The sequence below is a fragment of the Lithobates pipiens genome, unplaced genomic scaffold (assembly GCF_037356315.1).
Source record: "Lithobates pipiens isolate NorthernLeopardFrog02 unplaced genomic scaffold, aLitPip1_a1.2 Scaffold_23, whole genome shotgun sequence".
Taxonomy (NCBI): domain Eukaryota; kingdom Metazoa; phylum Chordata; class Amphibia; order Anura; family Ranidae; genus Lithobates; species Lithobates pipiens.
The window spans coordinates 293,220,034-293,247,317 of NW_027507785.1; the positions used below are offsets into that span (position 1 = coordinate 293,220,034).

Here is a 27,284-nt window from a genome sequence, read left to right on the forward strand (position 1 = left end):
TGAAGTAATCGGTGCATGCGGTGTGAACAGACAGACCTCTGTGCCATTTCTTCCCTATCCTGTGGCGTTACCAACGGCTCCCGTGCGCATGTACGGAAGTGACGTCACATGGCTCTGGCCAATCACAGAGCCGGGGACCACGGCCCTGGGAAGGAAGAGGGGCAAAAATGGATGCAGCATGCACAGGGGACAGTGATGGATTTATTTGCAGGTAAGTGTCACATAATGGGCTAGTACAAGATGCATACTAGCTCATTATGCTTTGAATTTTCAGGCTTTGCAGGGAGCAAGAGAGGAAGTAAAACTCATCAGGGTTTACTTCTGCTAAGGCTGGGCTCACACAAACCGAACGCAGCTCACGGCTGGGGTCCGGTGCATCCTGGCTCACTGAAACGGACCAAGGCGCATAGCGTTTTTCTGAAACCGGACCTGCTGCGGAGATATGTGAACCAGCTCAATAGAGAGCCAGTCAAAATCTCCTGCTATTGCGAACTAGATGCGGGGATCCAGCATCCAAATCGCAATGGTGAACCCAGCCTTAGAGAAATCCTGAAGGAATTTCTCAATAGGAAATCACCTCTAAAAAAAGGACACAAACCCTGCAATTTTCCTCAGAACCCTGCAGGTGCAGCAGCTGGTCGATAATTATGAAGCCACTCCCATTAGATTCACTTACCACATGGGCACATAAAAAACACAAATTTCTCCAGAACAGCAAAAAGGTAGGAATCTGCAACAAAGTTTGTTAAAATCCTTGTAACGTACGTGGATCACCCAGAGGGAATGTTTCTCAGCAAAAGTGGAGTTAACTTTTTAAATCAGTTCTGAGCCTCGGGCCTTGAATAAGCACAACATTTTAAAATCAGAACCTCGGAGGTCTATATAGGCTTTAGGCCAGTGACACTTGAGGCAAGAGATACAGCATGACAACCAACTAGCTTTTACAGAATGAATGGCAATGGTAGCCCACATCTTTCTTACAACAGGTTTCCTTGAAGGTATATTGCTCTGTAATGTAACTGGGATCATGACATCAGACTCTCCAGTACCCAATAATGGGGGAGTTACTGAACATGTTCACCCAGGTTGACCGATTTCTTATCCAAGTTTACAATATCAAGGATTTTTCTTGCAATATCATCAATTTATCTGGTAAATTGTTGAAAATCACTAGACTGCATTCCAACGGCCGGGGATGACTTATAGGTTCAAGATAGGAAAAATAAAATAAAAAAAAAAAGCTATTTTGTGGCGATAAAACACTACAAAAAAAAAAAAAAAACACACATGCTTGTGGAGAGAAAAGTTGCTTGTAGATACCATCAGGTTTTCATGCTGGGTGAGACACCAGCGTCGCACCGGAGCACACAGTGGTTGCAGTGTATTCGCTAAATGCATCCCAGGCGCTGTATGCACCAAGATGGATGCATAGAGCTAATAGAACACAACTAGTGTGTACCGGCGACTGCAATCCAGCAATTTCAATTTCTCTCATTCAGTGCCAAAGCCAGCAATTTTCCAGAGAGAAAAAAAAAAAAAAAAACCCACACACCTCATGGCAAAACCTGTACACATGAACTAATTGAAATTCTAAATTAAATAAAAAAATTTTTTTTTGATATATACACACACACACACACACACACACACACACTATTAATTGCATATCCTACAAAAAGGCTCAATACAAAAAAATACAACAGACCATTTTTCTACATTTAAGCATAGATATTAAGAAAAAAAAAAAAAAAAATTTATAAAAAAAGAAGACGCTTTCTTAAATAGGTAAAATAAAAAATAGATCTACGCGCTCTCGTTTTCCAGCTAAAAAATTAATTGGAATAATACACGTTTAATTCTACATGAAAGCTTGTCGTCATGTAACAGTAAACTAACTGAAACATCTGTTCACTACAGAACCGCAGAAGGGTATTTACATAAAAGGCAAAGTTCTTTTGGCACGCAAATATATTCCAAAGCCAAAAAATAAAATAATCACAAATTGTAGATTGCTGATGGCATACCCAGTATATAGAGACCCCACCTCAGTCCATCCTTGGAAACAGCAGCGGATGAAGACACAGCGACACATGCATACAATAGTAATCAGTGAAAGCTGCCAACCGGCCGGCTCTCGTGCCGTGCTACTCACCGTTCATGCTGACAAGCTTGCCCGCAGCACCATATTGCTCAGTGCAGCAAACAAAATAACATAGCGGGGAGCGTTTTTAATCCCAGCAGATAGAATAAGATCCCCTCTCGGTTCACAGAGCTCCGAGCAGCCAACGCTGGTGTTCTTGAGGAGCGCTAGGCTTATTCATGCTACACGCCACCCTGCAGAGCCGCTGCGCACTCCCCTATTTAACCCCACGTGCTCCGGGCTTCACACCAGGCACCATGCAAATGTTGCATCCTATGGGCACAGGGTTAAAAGCACCAGCTCCTCCACCTGGAAAATCATCATCTGCACGGGAGAGGAATGCGAGACAGAATCAGGGGGAACTTAACCATGAAACAGTTAAGCTGCCTTTATTAAATCGGCCCCGTTTGTTTCTATGGCAACGTAAGCTCTGAATGATCAGTTTATTTGTACCCTTCCGAGTTTATCCCCGCAAATCTTTAAAGCTGCCCCTGCGGCCATGACTAGTGTGACATAACATGATAATTGCAGTGGTAGTTACAAGATGTACCCCCACCCCCCCCCCCCCCCCCTCCAAGTATTGAGGGCTTCTAATAAAAAATGCCAGGACACCAGTCCAGGCGATAGTTATGGGAAGCCGGGGGTTAAACAAGCTGTAATGAGGCATTGTTCTACATCATTGATGCATAAGCCTAGTAAAGGATAAATAATGGTGAATATTACTAGAAAATGGTAAATTAGAGAGCCATTAGGGGATTGGGGGGGGGGGGGGGGGATGTCATCTTTTTTCTTAACTAAATAATTCAGTATCTTTGTTCCACAGAAGTAACTGCAATTCAAGGCTTGCTGCCATTATTCATTGCAATCATTTTGAGCAACTCTCACAAAATACTTCATCACAACTTTATTGCACAGAATTCACCAGCACCACTCCCAAAAGGAGCTCATGGTCCCTACTAAGATATAGATAAAAGCAGTAGATGGCCAATTTTGATGGAAGCATTGGACAGATATATGGACATCCATTTCTAAATAAATTGTAAAATATATAGATATATCCCAAAGTACCACGCAGTCCAATACAAGTTCATGCTTCAAAGTACCCCAAAGACCCTCTCAAGGCATAACTGGAGCTTCAATCTTCTGCTTTGCACTCTGTTCTTGGTCCAAGGAGGCTGCTCCTTTGTTGCTACCTGGGAGATTTACATGGGAAATACTCGATCCCCCCCATGACCAAAGACTCATGGGGAAAAACAAACAAAAAAATAAAACGTAAAAAAGGATGAAGGGGAGACAGGGGTTTGGTTTTAGGAGTGAACTTGTAGTTGGACTCTAAGGTAAGATAAGTGGACACCACAAACATTCTTGACTAAGGTTTAACATTGTCAGATTTATCTTCTTCCCTGGAGTCATCAGGTCCTACTGGCCAGTGGTCATCAACTCTGAACTCAGGGCCTACTAACAGGCCAGGTTTTATGTATAACCTTGGGGAGATGCAGACTAGAACACTGCAATCACTGAACAGCAAATGATATCCCCTGTGATGGATTTCAGTTATCTTTGCAAACCTGATCTGTTAGTGGGTCCTGAGGACAGGGTTGATGAGCACTGCTATAGGCAACTGGACCTGATGATATCATCGCACCCATTGTTATCACCCTGAACTGAAGAAGTGGCAATTTAAAAAAAAAGGCAAGAAACGCACTTTACTTAACCAGTTGCTGACCGCCGGCCGTCAAAAAACGGCCAGGCGGCGCAGCTATTGCGGCGGGAGGCCGTCATATGACGGCCTCCCGTTTAAACAGGGATGCGCGCGATCGTGCGCGCGCATCCCTGTTTCTTCGGTGGCGGCGTGTCACGGAGACACCGCTCGCCACCGAAGGGGGTGAACAGCCATTCGTTATGGCTGTTTACCACGTGATCGGCCGTGATGAAGTCACGGCCGATCACAGATGGTCACACCCCCTACGTGCACGGCGCATGCGCGCGATCGCGAGCGCGCTGCGCGTGCACGTCGGTGGCGGCGTGTTCCCCGGGAACACTGCTCGTCACCGACACTGGTAAACAGCCATTGGCTGGCTGTTTACCCACGTGATCGGCTGTGATCCTTTCACAGCCGATCACTAAAAATGTAAACAAACCGCGGTAACGGGATGTTACCGGGTTCTCCTCCTCACACACTGATCGTGTGTGAGGAGGAGATTGCGGTAACATCTCGTTACCGCCTACAGTACACATCAAGCACACTGATTCCCCCCCCCCCCAATAAAGAGGACCTGTCACCACCCCTCATAATACCTGTCAATCACAGTCCATCAGAGTACCTGTCACAGTCCATCAGAGTACCCGAGTACCTGTCCCAGCCCATCAGAGTACCCGAGTACCTGTCCCGGCCCATCAGGGTACCCGAGTACCTGTCCCGGCCCATCAGAGTACCCGAGTACCTGTCCCAGCCCATCAGAGTACCCGAGTACCTGTCCCAGCCCATCTGAGTACCCGAGTACCTGTCCCAGCCCATCTGAGTACCCGAGTACCTGTCCCAGCCCATCTGAGTACCCGAGTACCTGTCCCAGCCCATCTGAGTACCCGAGTACCTGTCACAGTTCATCTGAGTACCCGAGTACCTGTCCCGGCCCATCAGAGTACCCGAGTACCTGTCCCAGCCCATCAGAGTACCCGAGTACCTGTCCCAGCCCATCAGAGTACCCGAGTACCTGTCCCAGCCCATCAGAGTACCCGAGTACCTGTCCCAGCCCATCTGAGTACCCGAGTACCTGTCCCAGCCCATCTGAGTACCCGAGTACCTGTCCCGGCCCATCAGAGTACCCGAGTACCTGTCCCGGCCCATCAGAGTACCCGAGTACCTGTCCCGGCCCATCAGAGTACCCGAGTACCTGTCCCGGCCCATCAGAGTACCCGAGTACCTGTCACGGCACATCAGAGTACCCGAGTACCTGTCACGGCACACCAGAGTATCCGAGTACTTGTCACGGCACATCAGAGTACCCGAGTACCTGTCACGGCCCATCAGGGTACCCGAGTACCTGTCACGGCCCATCAGGGTACCCGAGTACCTGTCACGGCCCATCAGGGTACCCGAGTACCTGTCACGGCCCATCAGGGTACCCGAGTACCTGTCACAGTCCATTAGAGTACCGAGTACCTGTCACAGTCCATTAGAGTACCGAGTACCTGTCACAGTCCATTAGAGTACCGAGTACCTGTCACAGTCCATTAGAGTACCGAGTACCTGTCACAGTCCATTAGAGTACCGAGTACCTGTCACAGTCCATTAGAGTACCGAGTACCTGTCACAGTCCATTAGAGTACCGAGTACCTGTCACAGTCCATTAGAGTACCGAGTACCTGTCACAGTCCATTAGAGCACCGAGTACCTGTCACAGTCCATTAGAGCACCGAGTACCTGTCACAGTCCATTAGAGTACCGAGTACCTGTCACAGTCCATTAGAGTACCGAGTACCTGTCACAGCCCATCTGAGTACCCGAGTACCTGTTCCAGTCCATCTGTGTACCAGAGTACCTGTCACCGCCCTTCAGAGTACCCAAATACCAGTCACCAAACCATCAGAGTACCTGTCACCAGGCCATCAGAGTACCCGAGTACCTGTCACCAGGCCATCAGAGTACCCGAGTACCTGTCACCAGGCCATCAGAGTACCCGAGTACCTGTCACCAGGCCATCAGAGTACCCGAGTACCTGTCACCAGGCCATCAGAGTACCCGAGTACCTGTCACCAGGCCATCAGAGTACCCGAGTACCTGTCACCAGGCCATCAGAGTACCCGAGTACCTGTCACCAGGCCATCAGAGTACCCGAGTACCTGTCACCAGGCCATCAGAGTACCCGAGTACCTGTCACCAGGCCATCAGAGTACCCGAGTACCTGTCACCAGGCCATCAGAGTACCCGGGTACCCATTTGCAGCCCATGTCTCATAGAATATACGTTGGGGTGTTTACTTTCCAAAATGGGGTCATTTTGTGGGTAATTTCACTGTCCTGGTGGTCCAGGACCTTCAGAAGTGTGATGGGTAGGAATGAAATAAGATGTGTCATTTATGCTCCTAGAACGCCTGAACGTACTACTTCAATGTTCGGCCTCTCTATGTGGCCAGGCTGTGTAAAAGTCCTACACATGTGGTATCGCCATACTCGGGAGGAGTAGCAGAATGTATTTTGGGGTGTAATTTTTGCTATATACATGTTATGTGTTAGAAATATCTTATAAATTGACAATTTTGTGTAAAAAAAAAATGCGTTTTAATTTTTTTCCACATATTCCAAAAACCTCTGGAAAAAAATGAACCGTTCAAAAGACTCATTCTGCTTCCCAGATTATACGTTGGGGTGTTTGCTTTCCAAAATGGGGTCATTTTATGGGAAATTCCATTGTGCTGGTACTCCAGGGCCTTCAAAAGTGTAATAGGTGGTTGAGAAATGAGATGCGTAATTTTTGCTCATAGAACGTCTGAAGGTACTACATCAATGTTAGTGCTCTGTATGTGGCCAGGCTTTGTAAAAGTCTCACACACGTGGTATCGCTGTACTCGGGAAGAGTAGCAGAATGTATTTTGGGGTGTCATTTTTGCTATATACATGCTATGTGTTAGAAATATCTTATAAATTGACAATTTTGTGTAAAAAAAAATGCGTTTTAATTTTTTTCCACATATTCCAAAAACTTCTGGAAAAAAATTAACCATTCAAAAGACTCATTATGCCTCACAGATTACCGTATATACTCGAGTATAGGCCGACCCGAGTATAAGCCGAGGCCCCCAATTTACCCCCAAAAAACTGGGAAACCTATTGACTCGTGTATAAGCCGAGGGTGAGATATGCCTGTCCATCCCTGTGTGTGTCCATCCATCCATCCATCCCTGTGTGTGTGTCCATCCGTGTGTGTGTTGTGTGTGTGTGTGTGTGTGTGTGTGTGTGTGTGTGTGAGAGGCCTTGTGTGTCCAGCCTACCTGTGTCCCCAGCCTCCGTCCGGTCCCGAGCCTCCGTCCGGTCCCGTCCCGTCCCGAGCCGAGCCTCCGTCCGGTCCGGTCCCGTCCCGTCCCGAGACTCCGTCCGGTCCCGTCCCGTCCCGAGCCGAGCCGAGCCTCCGTCCGGTCCCGTCCCAGGATCACCGCTCTTCGTCGGCGCCCATTTTCCTGTTCAAATGCCGCGCCTCCCTGTCTGTGATAGGCGGAACACAATTTCCCAGCAGTCTGTGTTCCGCCTATCACGGCCATCCTTTCATCCTCGTCCGTAGTACGAGGATGAGCGGATGTCCGTGATAGGCGGAACACAGGCTGCTGGGAAATTCAGTGTTCCGCCTATCACAGGCGAAGGCGGAGCCGGAGGCGCGGCTTTTGAATTAGAATAGAATGGCCGCTGTCTGTCTGCTCGACACGCTGATCGAGCAGGCAGACAGCGATGACTCGAGTATAAGCCGAGGGGGGCACTTTCAGCCTCAAAAAAGAGGCTGAAAATCTCGGCTTATACTCGAGTATATACGGGTGTTAGCTTTCCAAAATGGGGTGATTTTATGGGAAATTCCATTGTGCTGGTACTCCAGGGACTTCAAAAGTGTAATAGGTGGTTGAGAAATGAGATGCGTCATTTTTGCTCGTAGAACGTCTGAAGGTACTACATCAATGTTGGTGCTCTGTATGTGGCCAGGCTGTGTAAAAGTCTCACACATGTGGTATTGGCGTACTCGGGAAGAGTAGCAGAATGTATTTTGGGGGGTAATTTGTTGTATGCATATGCTGTGTGTGAGAAATAACCTGATAATATGACAATTTAGTAAAAAAAAAAAAAAAAAAAAAAATCTTCATTTTGCAAAGAATTGTGGGAAAAAATGACAACTTAAAAAAACTCACCATGCTACTTACTTAATACCTTGGGATGTCTACTTTGTAAAAAGGGGTCATTTGGGGGGTATTTGTACTTTCCTGACTAGTTAGAGTCTCAAGAAATTAGGTACACCTGATGTACTGAAGGCCTGATCAGAAGTGATGAATTTTCAGTGATTGGCACCATAGATTGTAGACTCTATAACTTTCACAAAGACCAAATAATATATACTAATGTGGGTTATTTTTACCAAAGATATGTAGCAGTATACATTTTGGCCAAAATTTATGAAGAAAAATTACTAATTAGCAAAAATTTATGACAGAAACGAAGAAAAAGGCATTTTTTTCACAAAATTTACGTTTTATTTTATTTATAGCACAAAAAATAAAAAACCCACTAGTGATTAAATACCACTAAAAGAAAGCTCTATTTGTGTGGAAAAAAGGACGCAAGTTTCATATGGATACTGTGTTGGATGACTGAGTAATTGTCATTCAAAGTGTGAGAGCGCTGAAAGCTGAAAATTGGTCTGGTCAGGAAGGGGGTGTAACTGCACTGTACTGAGGTGGTTAAATAAATAAATTTGACATTCATTAAACTCGATGACTCCAACCCATCCTTCGATGTAGAGCAACTGGCGCCTCTGCTGATTGGACCACCAATGGGCATCTTTTTTGAAGACATGTTTTCAACCTACCGATTTCACACACTCGCCTGGGAACCCCATAGAGGACCCAGGATTGGGACCTTCGAGGCATAGAGAGCGAAAACCTTCATCCTGCATGCACAGTTTCTCCACCTGTGCACTTGGAAGATTGAGTGTTTCCAACCCCTAGGACAGTGATGGCGAACCTTGGCACCCCAGATGTTTTGAAACTACATTTCCCATGATGCTCATCCACTCTGCAGTGTACTCGAGCATCATGGGAAATTTAGTTCCAAAACATCTGGGGTGCCAAGGTTCGCCATCACTGCCCTAGGGCATGGGTGCGCAACCTGTGGCCCTCAAGCTGTTGTGGAACTACAAGTTCCATCATGCCTGTGCCTTCGGGAATCATGTTTGTAACTGTTAGCTTTGTAATGCCTCATGGGACATGTATTTTCACAAGACCAAAGGTTGAGCATCCATGCCCTAGGGCGGCGATGGCAAACCTTGACACCCCCAGTTGTTTTGGAACTACATTTCTCATGATGCTCAACTACACAGTGCCTGAGCATTATGGGAAATGTAGTTCCAAAACATCTGGGATGCCAAGGTTCACCATCACTGTCCTAGGGTGACTGAAGCCTCAACAGATGAAGTCATTTTCCCATTTTCTTTCTCAAATGCAAAACCGCTTTGTAAGCCATTAACCTTTTCTGAACCAATTTAATACACTACAAGGGCTCTCCTGCTGCCTCTTTTTTTAGTGGAGGCTCTGAGCTGCACCAGACATCACCGGCCAATACCACATGACAGAACCCTTTGGACCCCATTTGAACAAACATCCGAGATCCTAAGGTGCATATATAGGGTCACTTTAAGCAATTTACTTCCATTGTACTTTTTAAAAACATCAGGTTGGTGGATGTGGTTTTCTATAATGCTGTTTAAAACAGTGCCCAATTTACTAGTTGTGTATGCACCCATCACACCATCTATAGACAGCACAGACCACACGCAAACTACAGAACAAATCAGCTCTCCAACCTGTGATCATTTTAATGGCCAATCAAAGCGATCACAAAATGTTAAAGCGGTTCTTCACCCTAAAGTGGAAGTTCCGCTAATCTGATCCCTCCCCCCCTCCGGTGCCACAATCGGCACCTTTCAGGGGGGAGGGGGGTGCAGTTACCTGGATAATCCAGGTATCTGCACCCACTTCCAGGCAGACCGCCACAGACTCCCCGCCCCCCCCTTGTGTTCTGGGAAACACAGTTCCCAAGACACAGCAGGGGACCAGAAGAGACGCGCAGCGCGACTCGCGCATGCGCAGTAGGGAACCGGGCAGTGAAGCCGCAATGCTTAATTTCCCGATTCCCTGACAGAGGATGGCGGCGGGGGCAGCAGAGAGACGAGAGATCGCTCGTCATCTGCCACCAACATCGCTGGACCCTGGGACAGGTAAGTGTGATTTTATTAAAAGTCAGCAGCTGCAATATTAGTAGCTGCTGGCTTTTAATATTTTTTTTTTTTTTTTTAGGTGCAGAACCACTTTAACATTGCCAGTGTCCCCTCTCTCTCACAATGGAGGAAGGAGAATTTTATGAAGGTAAGGATCCTTAGGCTCGGTTCACACAGGGGCGGCACGACTTGCAGTGCCGCGACCTGCACACGATCAGCGGCGACTTGCAAAATGACTTCTGTATAGAAGTCAATGCAAGTCGCCTGAAGTCGTCCCAAAGTACTTGAGTCGCTCCTATTAGAACGGTTCCATAGTACAGAACGGAGCGTGACTTGTCAGGCGGCGAAGTCGCCTGGACAAGTCGCTTCTGTGTGAACCGAGCCCAAGGAGGAAGGTAGATTTTCAAGGGGTTTAATATTTTTATTGGGATTGTTTTTAAGCCCTTTAAACCCCCCCCCGTACATCTCATTCCTGTTTGTACATTAACATTTTACTTCACTTATCACCCATGTAGCATTTACTTTCTGGAATCCATGTGACCTTAGCGCAAGCATGCAAGAAAGTGTGTGCTGAGAAAATCCCTCCCTCTTGAAGGCTCACGGGATGTATGACATTTGACTGAAGAAATTTATAGATCGATAGGAGTATTAAAATGTGAGGATTAAATTAAATCAATGTTGATTGGAGGAGTGAAGTTACACTTTAAACTTCCAAAAACGTGTGGCATAAAATGAGATCACCTTAAGATCCATGTTGCAAAAACAGGGCATTCTGGGGGTGTAGTTAAATACCACCTAAAGAAAGCTGTAGATGTCTCAAACCCACAATATAAAATTAATTTGGGTACACTATTGTGAGATGTTTTCACAGCACCAAAATCTGAAAAAGGTAATGAAGGGGTGTATACATGCAGGCACTGCGAGGTTTCTTGGCTGACGTTAGCTGCTCCCAGACTGGTTCCACTTGCTGCTTAGAGTTGCTCTTTAACAAGCAGCGATTGAAGCTTCAACGTTTTATTTTCCTTAATTGTAACAATAAATTTGAAGTTTGTTAACAAGATCTAAGCCTTCTGTGCAGCGTTCGCTGACGCAAATCCTACTATGCGTTAATACTGGGGACAATGCAGTGTTTGTCAAGTGCTTTGTGCCTGAAGCCTACACTGTACATGGGAGCCACTATGTGGGACACGGATTCTGTCAAAGGATGCACAGAACAGCTGACGCACACAGGACTGGGAGGTAAACTGCAATCGGGAAGAGAAGCGGATGGTCCCCATAGTAACTGGTGATCCAGCCCTCCCAGGACCTCTCATTAAACTCGTCACTTGTTGCCGTCTCTTGCTAATGCTCGACTCATTTACATCACCTTTACCAAAACCCTGTCCAGCAAGTTCTGCGTGTCCAAAACTGCCCTCACACTCAGGGCTGAAATAACCAGCTCAATCCCACATATCCCCAGGGAGTGTGGCTTCCTGGCCTGGCATCGGGACGTGTAAAGCAAAAAACTCTGCCCTTCAAAGACACCAACTAAAAGACTCCACTACCATCTACTGACTTCTAGAGGTTGGTCCCTAGACATCTATTGGAATCCTGCGTCTGAGCATCTCACAAAATCCTCTTAAACCTGCGGAGGGAACTGAGCAAATGCAGCAAAGGTGGGTGGGGGTGGTAAAAAGCACCAACCTAGCGTGTTACCTTACTACACCTTTTATTAATCTTTAAAAGTATTACACTCAAATGGGTTTGCAAAAGCCCAATGTATTCAAAGACAAGTGCCACATCTGCAGCATTCATTCATCAGCATGAGAATAAAATAAGCCAAGGTCAAATATGGCTGACGCGTTTCAAGGGGTAACCCCTCTTAATCATTGCCAAAAGCTTTGGTACCTGTAGGATGACTTGCATATATCTTTCCACTATACCAGGGGTGCTCAACCTGTGGCTCTACAGCTGTTGCAGAACTACAAGTCCCATGAGGCATGGCAAGGCTGAAAAGTACAAGCATGACTCCCAAAAGCAGAGGCATGATGGGACTTGTAGTTTCACAACAGTTGGAGAGCCACAGGTTGAGCACCCCCTGCACTATACCATAAGAAAAGCATATGCTCCTACCTCTTAGGTAGAAGGGCAGCAAAGCGTGGTGGCATCCTATTGCCTTGAATTGGAAGGACAGCAAAGTGTGGTAGCATCCTATAGTCTTGAATTGGGATGGAGGCAGAATCCTATAGCCTTGAATTGGGACAGCAGGAAACGAACTGGCCTTTAAAGAGGCTCTTCGTCTTCTATTAAAATATCTGCTGTCCAGGGGTCCAGTACTGTGCTCACCAGAACAAACCGCTTCTTTACTGGTCTTTGGGTCCCTTGTTCCGGCATGTTTACCAAGGACAGCCATCTGATTTCTTGTTGATTCACAGATGGCTGCCCAATGCGCATGCATGAGTTGCGCTTTGTGGATGGTCCTGGAGCCCTACGAGAACTGTGATGCGTCCCAGAAGGTTGCGATAGTGGGGTTGAACTTTCAGTGGATTGCTGTTAAAGTGGGTACCTGTCAAAACCAGGTACCCACACACTCTGCCCCCCGCCCCCCCCAAAGAAAAAGTGCCAAAAACAGAAGAGAAGGGGGAGGGAGGGCATAAAGCAGAACTGCCCCTAAGGGTAAAGTCACACTTTAAACACCACACTTGAGCACAGGAGGTGGTTTATATGGTTTATATTTTTAATGGGGTGACAACATTTCTAAGGCAGTGGAAGGACAATTTGTGCTGAACACCTGCTATTCTTAAAATGTCTCTTCCCCACCTATCATGCCTAACCCGTGCCCAAAAAAAAATATTTGTACTTGAAGTAAACTTCCTCTGCTTGCATTAACCTACAGGCAGTAAAAATATCTCCTAAATGTGTACCTTTAGGAGATATTATTCAGCCAATGACATCCCTGCCGCATGTGCTCTGAAGGAGCAACTCACAGATAAAGTTCTAGCTTTCCTGTACTCGGGTTTAAAAAAAAAAAAATAACAAAATATCAAATAGTCTGATGAAGAACTCATCTCTTCCTGTCTGGTAAATGTCATCTAGATAAGAAATCTCTCTAAAGATAACTGGGCAGGGCAGTAAAAATACAACAGAGGTCCCCATTCCATTTAAAAACTTTTTTGGCTGACCAGAAACCTCAAATCAGATATAAAATAAAATCTATTTTGTTTGACCGTCAAGTGTTTATATTTTATATATGCATACATATATGCTTAATCTTTGCTTCACAAATAAACATTTAGTACATGACAAAGGATTCCAGGTGCACTATGTGTTAGCTGTGTTGACAGCATAACAAATGAAGCTTGCTTTCCTGTTTGCTGGATTGCAACCTCAGAAAAAGCCATCCGATTATAGAGAAGTCATTACTTTGTTCACTCCTTGGAAAGAATGAACGGATCTATGAATGGACAAGGCAGAGGAATGAAAGGTCTACAATATTAATTCTATGAATGGGGGAGTGGGGCGGAAAGGGTAGGCATAATTAGTGCCCATCATGTGTACATGCGACCTCTTAGCTCCATTAGTGGATGTACAGCCCCCATCATACGATAATGCAATCCCCTCTGTTAAATGACATGTGCCCCACAGTATGCGTTTTATAAAAAACACAAAATGCTGATTTCTATCTTCTTTCAGAGCGCCTCCCGATGCTCACACAACTCCTTGCCTCTCTCCTCTCCTGGGCTGACAACTGCAGTGGGAGGGGCCGAAAACGGCCACTGATGTCAGCAGCGGAGTCACGTGAGCTCCGGGAAGAAGAGACAATCAAAATTGTCGTGTTTTTATAACACATACTGTGGGGCACACATCCTTATTTAGCACAGGACATTGTATGATCGTTTAAATGCAGCAGGAGGGGAGGGGGCGGGCACTAGTGAGATCTGACAGACCGGGAGGGGGAGATGAGGACAGGATAGCTGCGGATGACGGAGGCTTGTAAAACTGACCACATAGTCAGGGCTCAACAGCCATGATAAACTGTCCTCAGTTCCTAGAGGGGAGGGCAGAACCAGGGAGGACCAGTACGGTATTTCAGGTGATAGAGGGGGCCAAAAGGCACAGCACAAGCACTGTGACGCATAACATGCTTTAAGCGCTTAAGGATTGCCTCACACCGATATATGTTTGCAGAATGGCACGGCTGGGCACAAGCACATACAGGTACGTTTAAAAAAAAAAAAAAAAAAAAAAAAAAAAAGAGCCCAGCCGTGGGTCTCCCATACGACGCCGGCGGCACGCTCGTGACTTGGTCCTGAGCTCCTTGACCATGCCTGCGGGACCCACGGACCCAATTACCGCCAGTGTCCCGCGATCGGGTCAGAGCTGAAGAACGAGGAGAGGTCTGTGTAAAAAAACCTCTCTCCGTGCTTCCTAGTTGCCCGTCACTGATCGTCTGTTCCCTGTCATAGGGAACAACGATCAGTGATGTCACACGCCAAGCCACGCCCCCCTACAGTAAGAAACACACATTAGGACACACTTAACCCCTTCACTGCTAGTTACATTTTTAATCGCACTGATTCGCTGTATTAATGCCAATGGCTCCAAAAATGTGTCACAATTGTCAGACGTGTCCGCCGTAATGTCGCAGTCACAATAAAAAAAAAAAAAAAAAAAATTGCTGATCGCCGAAATTACTAGAAATTTTTTAAAAAAAAAACAATTAATAAAAATGCCATAAAACTATCCCCTTTTTTGTAGGATATAACTTTTGCGCAAACCAATTTTTTACCAAAAATATGTAGCAGAATATGTATCGGCCAAAATTGAGGGGAAAAAAAAAACAAAAAAAAAAAAAGTTTTTATATATTTTTGGGGGATATTATAGCAAAAAGTAAGAAGGAGGATCTTTTTTTTTCTTCTTTTTTTAAGGCAACAAAAACGAAGTCCTGCTTAACCAGGAAGATTAGGTTGGCATTGGTAGGAGGGAGAATCAGAAGGAAGAGTTTAAGTAAAGCAAGAGCCAGCAGCACAAGGGACACATCACATTGATAGCAAGCAATGTCCCTTGTGCTTTTGACTAAACATAGATTTAAAGCGGCGTTCCACCTATTTAGCCAGGCAATCTTCTGGTACCTGTGACATGTCCCAGAAGATTACAGGGAGGGGAGGGGGAGGGGGAGGGGGAGGGGTGAGGAGGAGAGGGGAGGGGTGAGGAGAGGGGTGAGGAGAGGGGAGGGGAGGGGAGGGGTGAGGAGAGGGGAGGGGTGAGGAGAGGGGAGGGGTGAGGAGAGGGGAGGGGTGAGGAGACGGGAGGGGAGGGGTGAGGAGAGGGGAGGGGAGGGGAGGGGAGGGGGGAGGTAGTGGGGGCTGGGTGCCTGTATTAAAAAAAAAAAAAAAAAAAAAAAAGGGGAACTTCCGCTTTAAATGGTTGTAAAGGCTAAAGGTTTTATTTTACATCTCTGGGTCTCTCCCTCATTGGCTGAGACAACAGTGGGAGCCATTGGCCCAAGACCTGACCTGCTGCTCTGCGCAAAACCACATAGTGTAGAACTTTTTTTTTTTCCCCCCCAAGTGCCTTTAACATAACGAAGGAAATTATGTTTTCAAGTAATTCTGCAGACATATGGGCACATTTCAGGAACAGTTTTGATGTGATTTTGAACTGAAGTGAATGTAATATACAATAGTTGGGAGAGCTCTCAGGTTGCTCAATGATCATTTCCCTTTATCAGAAAAGGGAAGTTCTCTCTGCTGAACATTGGACTAGCCATGGAAGAAAAGTTGTGTCAGGTTCTGGGGCTGCACAAATTCTAAGATAGGATGATGCTCCAGTACTTCTCATTTCTATCCCTTTGTATTTAAGAAAAATAGAAAAAAAAAAAAAAAAACAGTATGGATACAAAGCATAAAGCTTAACGCAACTTAAAGCCATAGTTTTGTCTAGTTTTCCAAAGAGCAATAAACAGCATCCAATACAGCACTCTCTCACTCAGCCAATTACAAGTGAAGGCGTTCCAATCAGTCAGTAAAGAGAAGATATACAGCGCAAACAGACAGACATTCAAGTCAAAGTAAATAACGAAAGTGAACTTAAAATTAGAAGGGGAAGTGGAAAGAAATAAATTAAAACGTGAGCAGCCGACTGAACTAGAGAACTCAAAAAAGACAAAAGCTAACTGAATGGAAAAACTGCAGTTAAAAAGATTATAAAAAGGCAGAAGGTTTTTTTATCTTCATGCATTCTATGCATTAAAATAAAAAGCCTTCTGTGTGCCGCAGCCTCCCCAGCACCCCTAATACTTACCTGAGGTCCCTCTGTCCAGCGATGTCCACGAGTGTCTCAGCCATCCCAGATTCTCCCTCCTGACTGGCTGAGACACAGCAGCAGCACCACTGGCTGCTGCCAAAGTAGATTAGCCAATCAGGAGAGAGAGGGGGCGGGGCTCGGTCTCTGATGAAGGGGTCCCGCGCAACTCCGAAATGTTGCATTACCTGCTCTGTGATGTGATCATGCTCCAAAAAAAAAATATATATATATCAGTTTGGACACTACTCATCGATCCATGGTAGACTGACAAATATCCTCATCCATGTCTGAATGGACACAAGGAGCTGTAACTTGGCTTGGGTAACCCCATAACAAGCTGCTTGCTGTGGGGGCACTGAAAAGGAGGGAGGGGCCAGGAACACAGAAGAGGGACCCGAGAAGAGGAGGATCTGTGCTGCTCTGTGCAGGTAAGTATAACAATTTTTTCCTATAAAAATAACAAAGAATGAGACTTTACAATCACTTTAATGCATTCTACGGATTAAAATAAAAAGCCTCCTGTGTGCAGCAATACAAGAAAAAAAAAATTGGCCTATTGCTTCTGTTATCGAAAGTGAAAGAAAATACCAGATTTTGGGTTGTCCCCAGCAAAGTAATAGAGGGTAAATCTTCCAATGGGGATACTAGTTCTGGTGATCCCTTCATTTCCAGGGATTTGCTCTCACTTCCTGTATTGGCTATAAGGCAGGAAGTGAAGGGAAAATCTCCCCAATGTGACACACATAGGGAAGACAAGAACGGAGAAGACGGAGATTTGACAATAGTTCTACCCTGAGACCTTTAAAAAAAAAAAAAAAAAAAAAAAAGAAATAAACCAAACTTCATTCAAGGCCCTGTCATACATGCGGTTTGGTGCTGTGCGCTCCAATAAAAACGCAGCAGGCATGAGGAATATTATATACATTACACACAATTTTTTTTCATACATACACGGTCACTTTTATCTGCAGTTAAATAGGATTTGTTTGTGTTTGTCCCTCTGGGAATTTCCTATGTTCCAATTGACACGATACTTTTACTCTGTTATGTTATGCCTATTGACATCGGCACATGTGGATATAGTGAATATCTCGTAAACGGCTCACTAATGCCGTTTCTTCAGTAGCTGTGCCGTGACCGGCAGCACCCGCACGCATGGAAGTGACATCACAGCTCCAGCCAATCACAGTGCCGGAGCCCACAAACCCAGGAATAATATGGGGACCACTGCTACAGGTTCATTCTAAGGTAAGCCTTTGTCTTGCAGGGTTTTCTTTTATTACAATTAGTAAGCAAATCATTTCAAATTTAAAGTGCAAAGCTGGCCACACATTATACAATTTTTCCATTTAGATTTACCTTCAATTATGTAGTGCAACGGCCTGCCTAATTGCATACACATTTAAAGTGTTTAAAGTGGGAGTAAACCCAGTTTCAAAAAATACTTACATTCCCCGGCATGCCGGAAATGTTAACTTTCACATTGGTTGTGCTCTCAATCAAACTTTCAAACCATCCAATGGCTGGTGGCATAACTGATCACATGTGCAGCATTATAGCAGTTGAAGAATTATTAGAGGCCAAGATGGCAGCTTCCTTGACTGAAAACGATAGGAGGGTTTACATCCACTTTAATTTTGGACTTCAAATTATATGATTTTGGGAAATCTAAAGTAAAAATCGTATATATGGCTAGTGTTAGTTAACACTTACAGAAAATCTGTACGGTGACCTTACACTGGACCCCACCCCCCCTCTCTGGTCCCGATATACCAGACTGCCGCGTTCTTCCCGCTGTCAGCCATTAAAAAGCAGCTTCACCAGTCCAAGGATTTGAAATCCCCGTAGCTTAATCCCTTGTCCAATTGGAATCCCTGTAGTACTTACTGGCTTAGTAATACGGTCAGCATCATCACATGGATGGTGCAGATCAGAAGCTGTCTAGCCTGTATTGTCAGCAGGTGGCATTTTAGATCTCCAGACCGGTGAAGTGGCTTTTTGGTGTAAGATAGCATTGGGTTCAGCTGATAGAGTGGGGATGGGGGACAGGCGGTCCCAGTGTAGGCTACCTTACAGATTTTCTGTAGAGATGAACTGGCACTTTAATCCTCAACCATATTACAGTAGTGAAGCTACTAGAACTACGCATAAGAAAAAAAAAAAAAAAACACCCCACACACACCCCAATGAGGTTTCAGGGCCTATGGAAAGCTCAAACTATAATGCTACCGTTACAGGTATAAAGCCCATACAGTAAGAATAGAACCAAAAAAAATATTTTTGAAAGGTATGCATAGCCCCTCAGTCATTTCAAATCAGCACATTATAAGTAGTATAAAAGAAAAATAGCATTTTCCTCTCACTAATAGAACGTTCAATCGCTGCAACTTGCTCAGTCGCACACACAGCTCCCAGCTGCTGTTTAACAGGAAACTTACTTGCTCTGTCCCACTGCAAGGTGTTCTCAGAAATCAGCTGGCCCTCTTGTTCCAGGCCCGTCCTCTGTTCTGGTGTGCTGTGCTTCCCATTTCGATGGAACAATCGGTTGGCAAAGCCCTCTAACTTCTGCAGGGCTGTCGAGGTGCTGGCAGCCTGAAGACTGTCGTTGTACGATGCCATACATACAGGTATTTTTTGAGAAAGCGGCTACAAACAGCTCTATAACTTAAGACTAGGGGGTGGAAGAAAAAAAAAAAAATATTTCACCCTGCAGAGCAAGATGCTTCTCTTACTTCCTGTTTGACTGTGTGCACAAAACCACGGCGGCTGCTGCTGGTTCCTCTAGAAGACTTTCTGGCTGCAGGCTTATTTCAGCTTTGCTTGAGCTGCATTTATCTGCCTAGTTTTGAAGTGGCTTTCTTACAAAATTGACAAGGGCTCAATGTGTTACCTGCCTTTTAGCAGAGTCCCAGCTAAGCGAGGTTAAAATAATTAAGTTCTTTCTTGTAGCTCTGCAAACAGAAAAATGTTCTCCAATGACAAAGCTGCAGTCTCTCCCATAGGTCACCAGTGCCCTCGGGGCTTATGAATCTGTAGTTATGTGGCTAGGATACCTAATAACATATCTGTGACAAAGGGATGAGTTCAGAGACAGAAAGTCACACAATGACCTGACTACACCTTTGAAAGAAAGAAAATGCTTCTCTTAGACACTAGGTGGTGCTCTGTTTGAAAAGTGAGAGGCCCAATCATTACTTCCATTCTTACTGTATATAGAACTGATGACCCTGAATGCAGCCCACCTGGAGAAATAAATATTTAACTTCAACCTAGATCCAGCGATCTTCACTGATCGAGAATATACAGTCAGTATGGGCTGAAATCAGGGGGGGGTCAACTTATACCAAAGACAGAGTTGGCTTTTAATTTGTAATATTTGAAGCTGAATTCTAGATGGACATAGATGAAAATTAATGCAGTTCTGTACATTATACATCTACAAATTTTCTTTTAAATGGGGTCACCAGCCCACCTCATCCAATCAGAGAACGCTTTGCATTCATTTAGAGAATGTAAAGCATTTGCTTAAAGGCGCCAATACTGAGCGTCTGACGACCTGTGTTCAGAATGCTTTAGGCCAGCATTCTGACATTTTTTACCCCACCCACCTATGACTAAGCCCTGCCCATGTTTTACCCCACCCACCTATGACTAAGCCCTGCCCATTTTTTACCCCACCCACCTATGACTAAGCCCTGCCCATGTTTTACCCCACCCACCTATGACTAAGCCCTGCCCATGTTTTACCCCACCCACCTATGACTAAGCCCTGCCCATGTTTTACCCCACCCACCTATGACTAAGCCCTGCCCATGTTTTACCCCACCCACCTATGACTAAGCCCTGCCCATGTTTTACCCCACCCACCTATGACTAAGCCCTGCCCATGTTTTACCCCACCCACCTATGACTAAGCCCTGCCCATGTTTTACCCCACCCACCTATGACTAAGCCCTGCCCATGTTTTACCCCACACACCTATGACTAAGCCCTGCCCATGTTTTACCCCACCCACCTATGACTAAGCCCTGCCCATGTTTTAGCCCACCCACCTATGACTAAGACCTGCCCATGTTTTACCCCACCCACCTATGAATAAACCCCACCCACATTTTACTCCACCCATGAATAAACCCCACCCATGTTTTACCCCACCCATGTTTTACCCCACCCACATATGACTGAGCCCTGCCCATGTTTTACCCCACCCACATATGACTGAGCCCTGCCCATGTTTTACCCCACCCACCTAAGAATAAACCACGCCCATGTTTTATCCCACCCACTTATGACTAAGCCCTAGTAGGGAGAAACACGTCAGTGCGAATGGTTTCTTGTAGGCTGAGGCCCCTCCACGTTTGTGTCACACTGGCTGGTCCGGACAGTGGTATCCTTTTTAATTGACTGCACAGACCGCATTTTGGATAAGAACATTGGCACGCCTGCACCCCCATTTCTTCTGTGGCTCTTTGAATCCCTGGCTTTGAGCAGAATTCCAAGTTTACAATGGGATCCCTCATGCTCCAGTGTGTATGGCCAGGTCTGCGATGGGATGACAGAAGAGGGCGAAGCTTGGAACCAATGAACACAGTTTTCCATTTTTACAAATTTAGCTACAAGGCCAATCAATGTCTGAGGATACGGGCAGCCATAAAGATTTACTAAACGGGACAGTCAGCTGTGCAATATGAATAGCAGGATTACTGGAGACATGCAGCAGCTTAGGCCATACACCTGTAGAAAATTAATGCTGGAATGTTAAGGGCTGACCGAACCGAATCTTTAAAATTTCTGTATCAATTACATCAGGCCTGTAATAAGCAGCATAGGAAAATCCTGCACTTTGCTGGTAAAATTCTCGCTTCCTGCATTCTCCTCTCCAGCCACCATTTTTGGTTCATTTTCATTCTAATTATAGCTCACCGCTGGCTGTGAATGTTCCCATGGAGATTTCCGCCTGTTTACACGAGACATTTCCTGCTCTAGTTTTTCAGAGCTTGAAGACTACGGAGCTATACAGCTTATAGCAGAATTCCCTCTACACAGGATCATCATCATCACAAGGCAGATTGACAACGTGGAACCTTTTCATCTCTCCATATGAAGGGTGCTTTATACCAGCTATGCTTTCAAATTCTGATGGTAGAATTTATTTTTATAACGTATGGGGGGGGGGGGGGGGGGGGGGGATGGGATTTGTCTAGTGCACACAAATGGCAATAATTGAGACAAAGCATAAGTAAAAAGCCTGAACCTCGCTTGTCTCTACTCTCCCTGAACAGGTTCTGCAGGGAGGATTAGAGAGGATCCCACTGGACAGAGTAGAAGCAGAGTCTATAAATAGCAAGCATATGACAAGCGGGAGGGAGTGACATCAAACTAATCTTCATTGCCATCCACAGCAAGGAGCTCTGCTGCCACCTACTGCTGAAATGGCAGAATACGCGCAAACATGCAACTTACAGCTACTATTTGATACATTGGAGAGCTTTTTTTGGGAAGTAGGCTTCTTTAACCACTTCAATACAGGGCACTTTCACCCCCTTCCTTCCCAGCCCAATTTTCAGCTTTCAGCGCTCTAGCGCTTTCAGTGACAATTGCGCGGTCATGCTACACTGTACCCAAATGAAATTGTTATCATTTTGTTCGCACAAATAGAGCTTTATTTTGGTGTTATTTATTCACGACTCCGTTTTTTTTTTTTTGCGATATAAGCGCAAAAAAAGCGGAAATTTGGGAAAAAAACAATATTTTCTTTTTTCTATTTGAAAAGAAATCCAATAAAATCAAATTTTGTCATAAATTTAAGCCAAAATGTATTCTGCTACATGTTTTTGGTAAAAAAAATTCCGTTAAGTGTATAATAATTGGTTTGTGTGATCACGGACATATGTACGCAAATGATCATGTACATATGTGTGCAGGTGATCACGTACATATGTGTGCAGATAATCATTGGGACATGTGATTTTAGTGGGACATATGTGGGGGACATGTTTTTATTATTAGGGACATGTGTTTTTATTATTTGGGGACATGTATGTTTTGGGGACATGTGTGTTTTGGGGACATATGTGGGGACTGTGTTTTCACTGTGTGGTGTGTTGTGTGTTTACACTACACTGATGATCAGTGAGTAAAAAGCTGTGAAAAGCAGCCCATACTCACTGATCATCAGCCGGCTGCAGCGTTCTGCTCTCCTCTTCTCAGCGGTGACTTCCGTGTGAGGAGAGGAGAGCCGATTGCCTAGCAACCGGCTGTTTGTTTACATCACATGACGGCCGTGATTGGACACGGCCGTCATGTGATCAGGAGGGCCAATCACAGAGCCCTCCTGCCGATCTGAGATGTGCCGTGTCCGGGTGACACGAGCACATCGGGATCGCGCCGCTGCGCGGGCGCGATCCCGCTGCTCCTGAATGACGTTCCTGAACGTCCTATCAGGAGCAGGCGGCTCCCACCCGCCGTATATATACATTGGCCGGGTGGGAAGTGGTTAACTGGACATCTTCTTACATACCCAACGATATTATCATGTAAAATCAAAATAAAATTATGTGCTGCGCTATCCCCTTATTGATCCGCTGAACCTGCAGCAAAATTAATAAAATAAAAAAAAATATAATATCTGCGGGGGGGGGGGGGGGGACAAAACAAAAAAAAAAACAAAAACAAACCACCAATGTTGACTGGGATAATGTGCAAGCATCCACTAATACCATACAACATACACAGACAGACATACAGTTACTGATTACAATTTTCATGTTTGATTCATCGATTTTTTTTTAAATCAACTAATTTCGATTGTAACGCACATAAAGATCCAACTACTTTTATCTGATTTAGCAAAGTTGTTATGGCAACAGCCGGACATAGCGGGGCACGGCTAGGACATCACACGTGTAAAAAAAAAAAAAAAAAAAAAAAAATGCAGCCTCACCGTGCCCATAATCGCAGCCTCACTGTAGTCAGTGCCTGGATTAGTCTGCGGTCATCTCCCGCTGTGTGTCTTCGAGCCGAGTGTGAAAACTTTGGCCGCGCTGTGAGAAAAGTCCCATCCTCCTCGATCAGCTCGCGTGATCGACAGAACACTGCGTCTATCACACGAGCTGATCTAGGAGGAGGATGGGACTTTTCTCACAGCGCGGCCAAAGTTTTCACACTTGGCTCAGAGACACACAGCTGGAGATGCCCGCAGACTGTATGACGTATAGTGGAGGAGGAAGAGGAGGAGGAGGGAGCGGAGCACTGCCGCCACAGCTTGGCCCAAAGCAGCCCCAGGGCAGGCAGCCTACCGATAAAAAAAAAAAATGTACGATCAAAGAATCGTTAATTTCCGCAGCCCTAACATTTATAGAAGAGAAGAGGCCAAAGAGAGTGGAGAAGTCGAAAGAGACCCCCGAAGTTGGAAGAAAACCCCCAGAGCTGCCTAATAAAATTACTTTAAAAACCTGTGTAGTGTGTTTTTATTGACACTTTTTTTTCCCCTCTGGTGAATGGGTAGGACTACGATGTACCCCATACTCATTCAAATAGGGTGGGGGGCTGGGACCCGGGGGAACCCTTAGAAAAAGGGGGCTCCCGGATTCAGATAAGCCCCCCGCAGACCCCGACAACCAATGGCCAGGGTTGTCAGGAAGAGGCCCCTGTCCTCATTAACAGGGGGACAATGTGCTTTGGGGTGGTGGGCCCACAGGGCAACCCCCTTCCCCATGTTGAGGGCATGCGGCCTGGTATGGTTTAGGAGGGGGGGGGGTGCTCGCTCATCATGAACCGACTCTTAAAAGCGCCATTCCTCAAATAATGGTAAACTGGAGGACAACCATTTTAGGACAATTAACTTGCGAGATATAAACAGTAGTATACCAATTGGTGTTGGAGTCTCCTTTAGGAATAGCTCTTCATTAAAATAACCCAGAAAGCAAGTCTTAGGATCCAATTTAATATGGGTATGGTAGGCTCCATTAATTGTGGTCACCACCTCTCGCCAGTATCTCAACAGTTTGGGGCACTTCCACAACATATGGAACAGGCCAGCCAGAGATTGCTTACACCGTGGGCAGCTGGGTATTTCCCTCCATCTCCATTTATATAGCTTTACCGGAGTCCTAAAAGACCTTTATATAAAACAGATGAGACAGGCATTGTGCAGATGATATGCGTATGCAGATGTGCGTACTTGGCTTTCGGGGGTTATACTGGGATGATGCCCGCAGCTTCAGGCATCATCCCGGTACCATTTAGAGCGGGCGATCGGCTATCCAGGGATAACAACCAAAGCCACTCGGCTGTTATCCCGGGGAGCAGGAGGGGGGGGGTATCTCTCTCTCTCTCTCTCTGTAAAACACGGAAGCAAAGTCACTTCCTGTTTACTCGGCTGCCAATGGCGCCGGTTTTAAAAAAAATACAGTATTCAGAATCGCCAAAAACGGTGATCTGAATACTTTGACGTACAAAAGGAGGGATTGGAGGTCTTTTTCCATAGGCGAGGTTTTAAAGGTACCGTAGTTTGTCACCATTCCACGAGTGCATGCAATTATAATCCATTTACTCTGCGTAACACCTTTCACATTATACAAAAAAATTGGGCTAACTTTACCGTTTTGTTTTTTTTAAAATCCATGAAAGTGTCCCTTTTCCCAAAAAGTTGCGTTTAAAAACACAGCTGCACAAATACCGTGTGACATAAAATATTGGAACAATTTTCTAGGAAAAAAATACGGATTTTAACTTGTAAACACCAAATGTCAGAAATGGGCTTAGTCAAGAAAGGGATAATGAGATCAGGCTTTTTTTTCTCTCTAGCCACTGCCAACGAGGTTAAGAGTGGAATAGGTCCTATATTCATCCCAGCACGTTTAGACTGTGACTGGACCGCATGTCGTAGTTGTAGATATTTATAAAAATGATTACAAGGCAATTGAGAACACTCCTGCAAATCCTGAAAGGACCGCAGGACCATTTGAGAATAAAGCGGAGCAATATATTGTAGCCCTTGAGAGCGCCAACGCTCAAACCCCTGCCGTTTGCAAAGTTCTTCATAATGCCTATTCCTCCGATAACGGAAAATTCTGACACCCCTTCATATATTTCTTCATGAGTCTCATTTCCTGCCATACTTTATTCAGAAATACAAATTTTGGGGCTATAATGGGCATATACAAAAGTTCCTGATTCTAACTGGGCCATAGGATTATAACAAGAACAATGGCTCAAAAGCACAGCCTGTATGGGAGCTCTCTAATTTATCACCCCACCTCGCGAAATGCTGAAGCTGGGAAGCTATAAAGTCTCGGTTACAGCACCACCGCCAATCTCCCCCCCCCCCCCCCCCCAATCACGCTAGAGTAGAGAGTTTAATCGACTTGATTTAAATCAAATCCACTCTGGAAAAAAAAATGCTCAATTCCCCCATCAATGCAGTAGGCAAGTCCGTTATACAGATTCCACTTGCGCAGCAGGGATCACTACACTGATCCCCACTGAGCGGGCGGATAACAGTCCTGCTTGCCTCTATCTCCCCGATCTGATGAAAACTGACCACCTGTCCAATTTCGTCCGATCCAATAGACCGATGGAAAATATGGCCCCCATCCGTCTGGACTTGGCAGACCGTATCGGACAGCGGTGACATCTCCTGCTCCATAGAGGTGAATGAATGGTACGATCAGGTCTGCCTGAGAAACTAACAGGTGGACCTGACTGGACATCCTGAGTAAAAGGGCCGAAGAATGCACTCGATTTTGGGGTCAACGCAGTCACACCTGCCTGCTCTGCACCTTTGAGACTAGGTTTATTACTGCATGTTAAAGTTATTGTAAAGTTTTTTTTTTATACCAAACATGTTAGTTATATTTACTTGCTGTGTGCAATGGTTTTGGACGGAGTAGCCCCGATCTTCTTCTTAGGTCCCCCTCCGGTGCTCCAGACTCCTCTTCTCTGGGTGTCACCATAGGAAGGCAATTCCTATGGTAAGACACGTGTGGCCTCAATCCCAGGCTGTGCCGAGTGTGTCTATCATTCAGCCGGCTGACTGAACAAAAATAAAAAAAAATAAAAAAAAATGTATTCATGTATGGCCTTGCCTTAGTAGAGACTGGTGTAAGTGGATTTGCAGTGTATATTCGAGTTCCATGATTCTGGCCAAAATGAGAATGATGATTTTTTTTGCTTAGAATAAAGATCACGATTCTCACGGCATAAAATCTTTCACATTATATTAAAAAAAAAACAAAAAAAAAACTGGGCTAACTTTACCGTTTTTTGTTTTTTTTTAATTCATTAAAGTAATTTTTCCCCCTCAAAAAAAAAATTTGCATTTGAAAGATCGCTGTGCAAATAGTGTGACAAATTAGCACAACAACCATCATAAGAGATGGATAGAATATGTATAAAAAAGGTTTTATTATGTTTGGGGGTTCTATGTAATTTTCTACCAACAAAATGACTTTTAAACTTGAAAACAAAATGTCAGAAAAAGGTTAAGTGTCGGTTCACACTGAGGCAGCACAACTTGCAGCGAGACTGCCTCAGGCAACCTGGACACGACCACTGTGGCGACTTGCAAAACAACTTCTCTATAGAAGTCAATGCAAGTCACCTCAAGTCGCCCCCAAAAATCGTACAGGAACCTTTTTCTAAGTCAGAATGGTTCCATTGTACAGAACGGGACGCGACTTGTGAGCCGGCCAAGTTGCCGACATGTCGTCCCAGTGTGAACCGATCTTTAGTGTTTAAATGGTTAAACCTTCTTCATTTACACAAATTGTTACAATGTTTAGACCTAGTTCTACTGCTAAAGAATTTTGTGATACTTGGCAGACTGCCTGTTTTTTTTTCTTCCTATCTTTTGATGGTTGTCGCTTCAGCAGAGCAGAGAGAAT

General features: G+C 45.2%; 1 protein-coding gene across 2 annotated transcripts in view; it reads right to left on the reverse strand.

Moving 5' to 3' along the window:
• Positions 1-27,284, reverse strand: part of PRKACB (protein kinase cAMP-activated catalytic subunit beta) — a 158,874-nt gene that overhangs the window by 93,709 nt on the left and 37,881 nt on the right. The window contains exon 1 of one of the 2 annotated variants that reach the window (XM_077450357.1): positions 18,837-19,057. The exons of the other annotated variant lie outside the window; for it this stretch is intronic. Within the exon in view, the coding sequence (XP_077306483.1) occupies positions 18,837-19,017 (181 nt within the window). The 5' untranslated portion in view covers positions 19,018-19,057. Of the gene's footprint in view, positions 1-18,836; positions 19,058-27,284 lie in introns of those variants that run through there. 2 annotated transcript variants of the gene reach the window in all.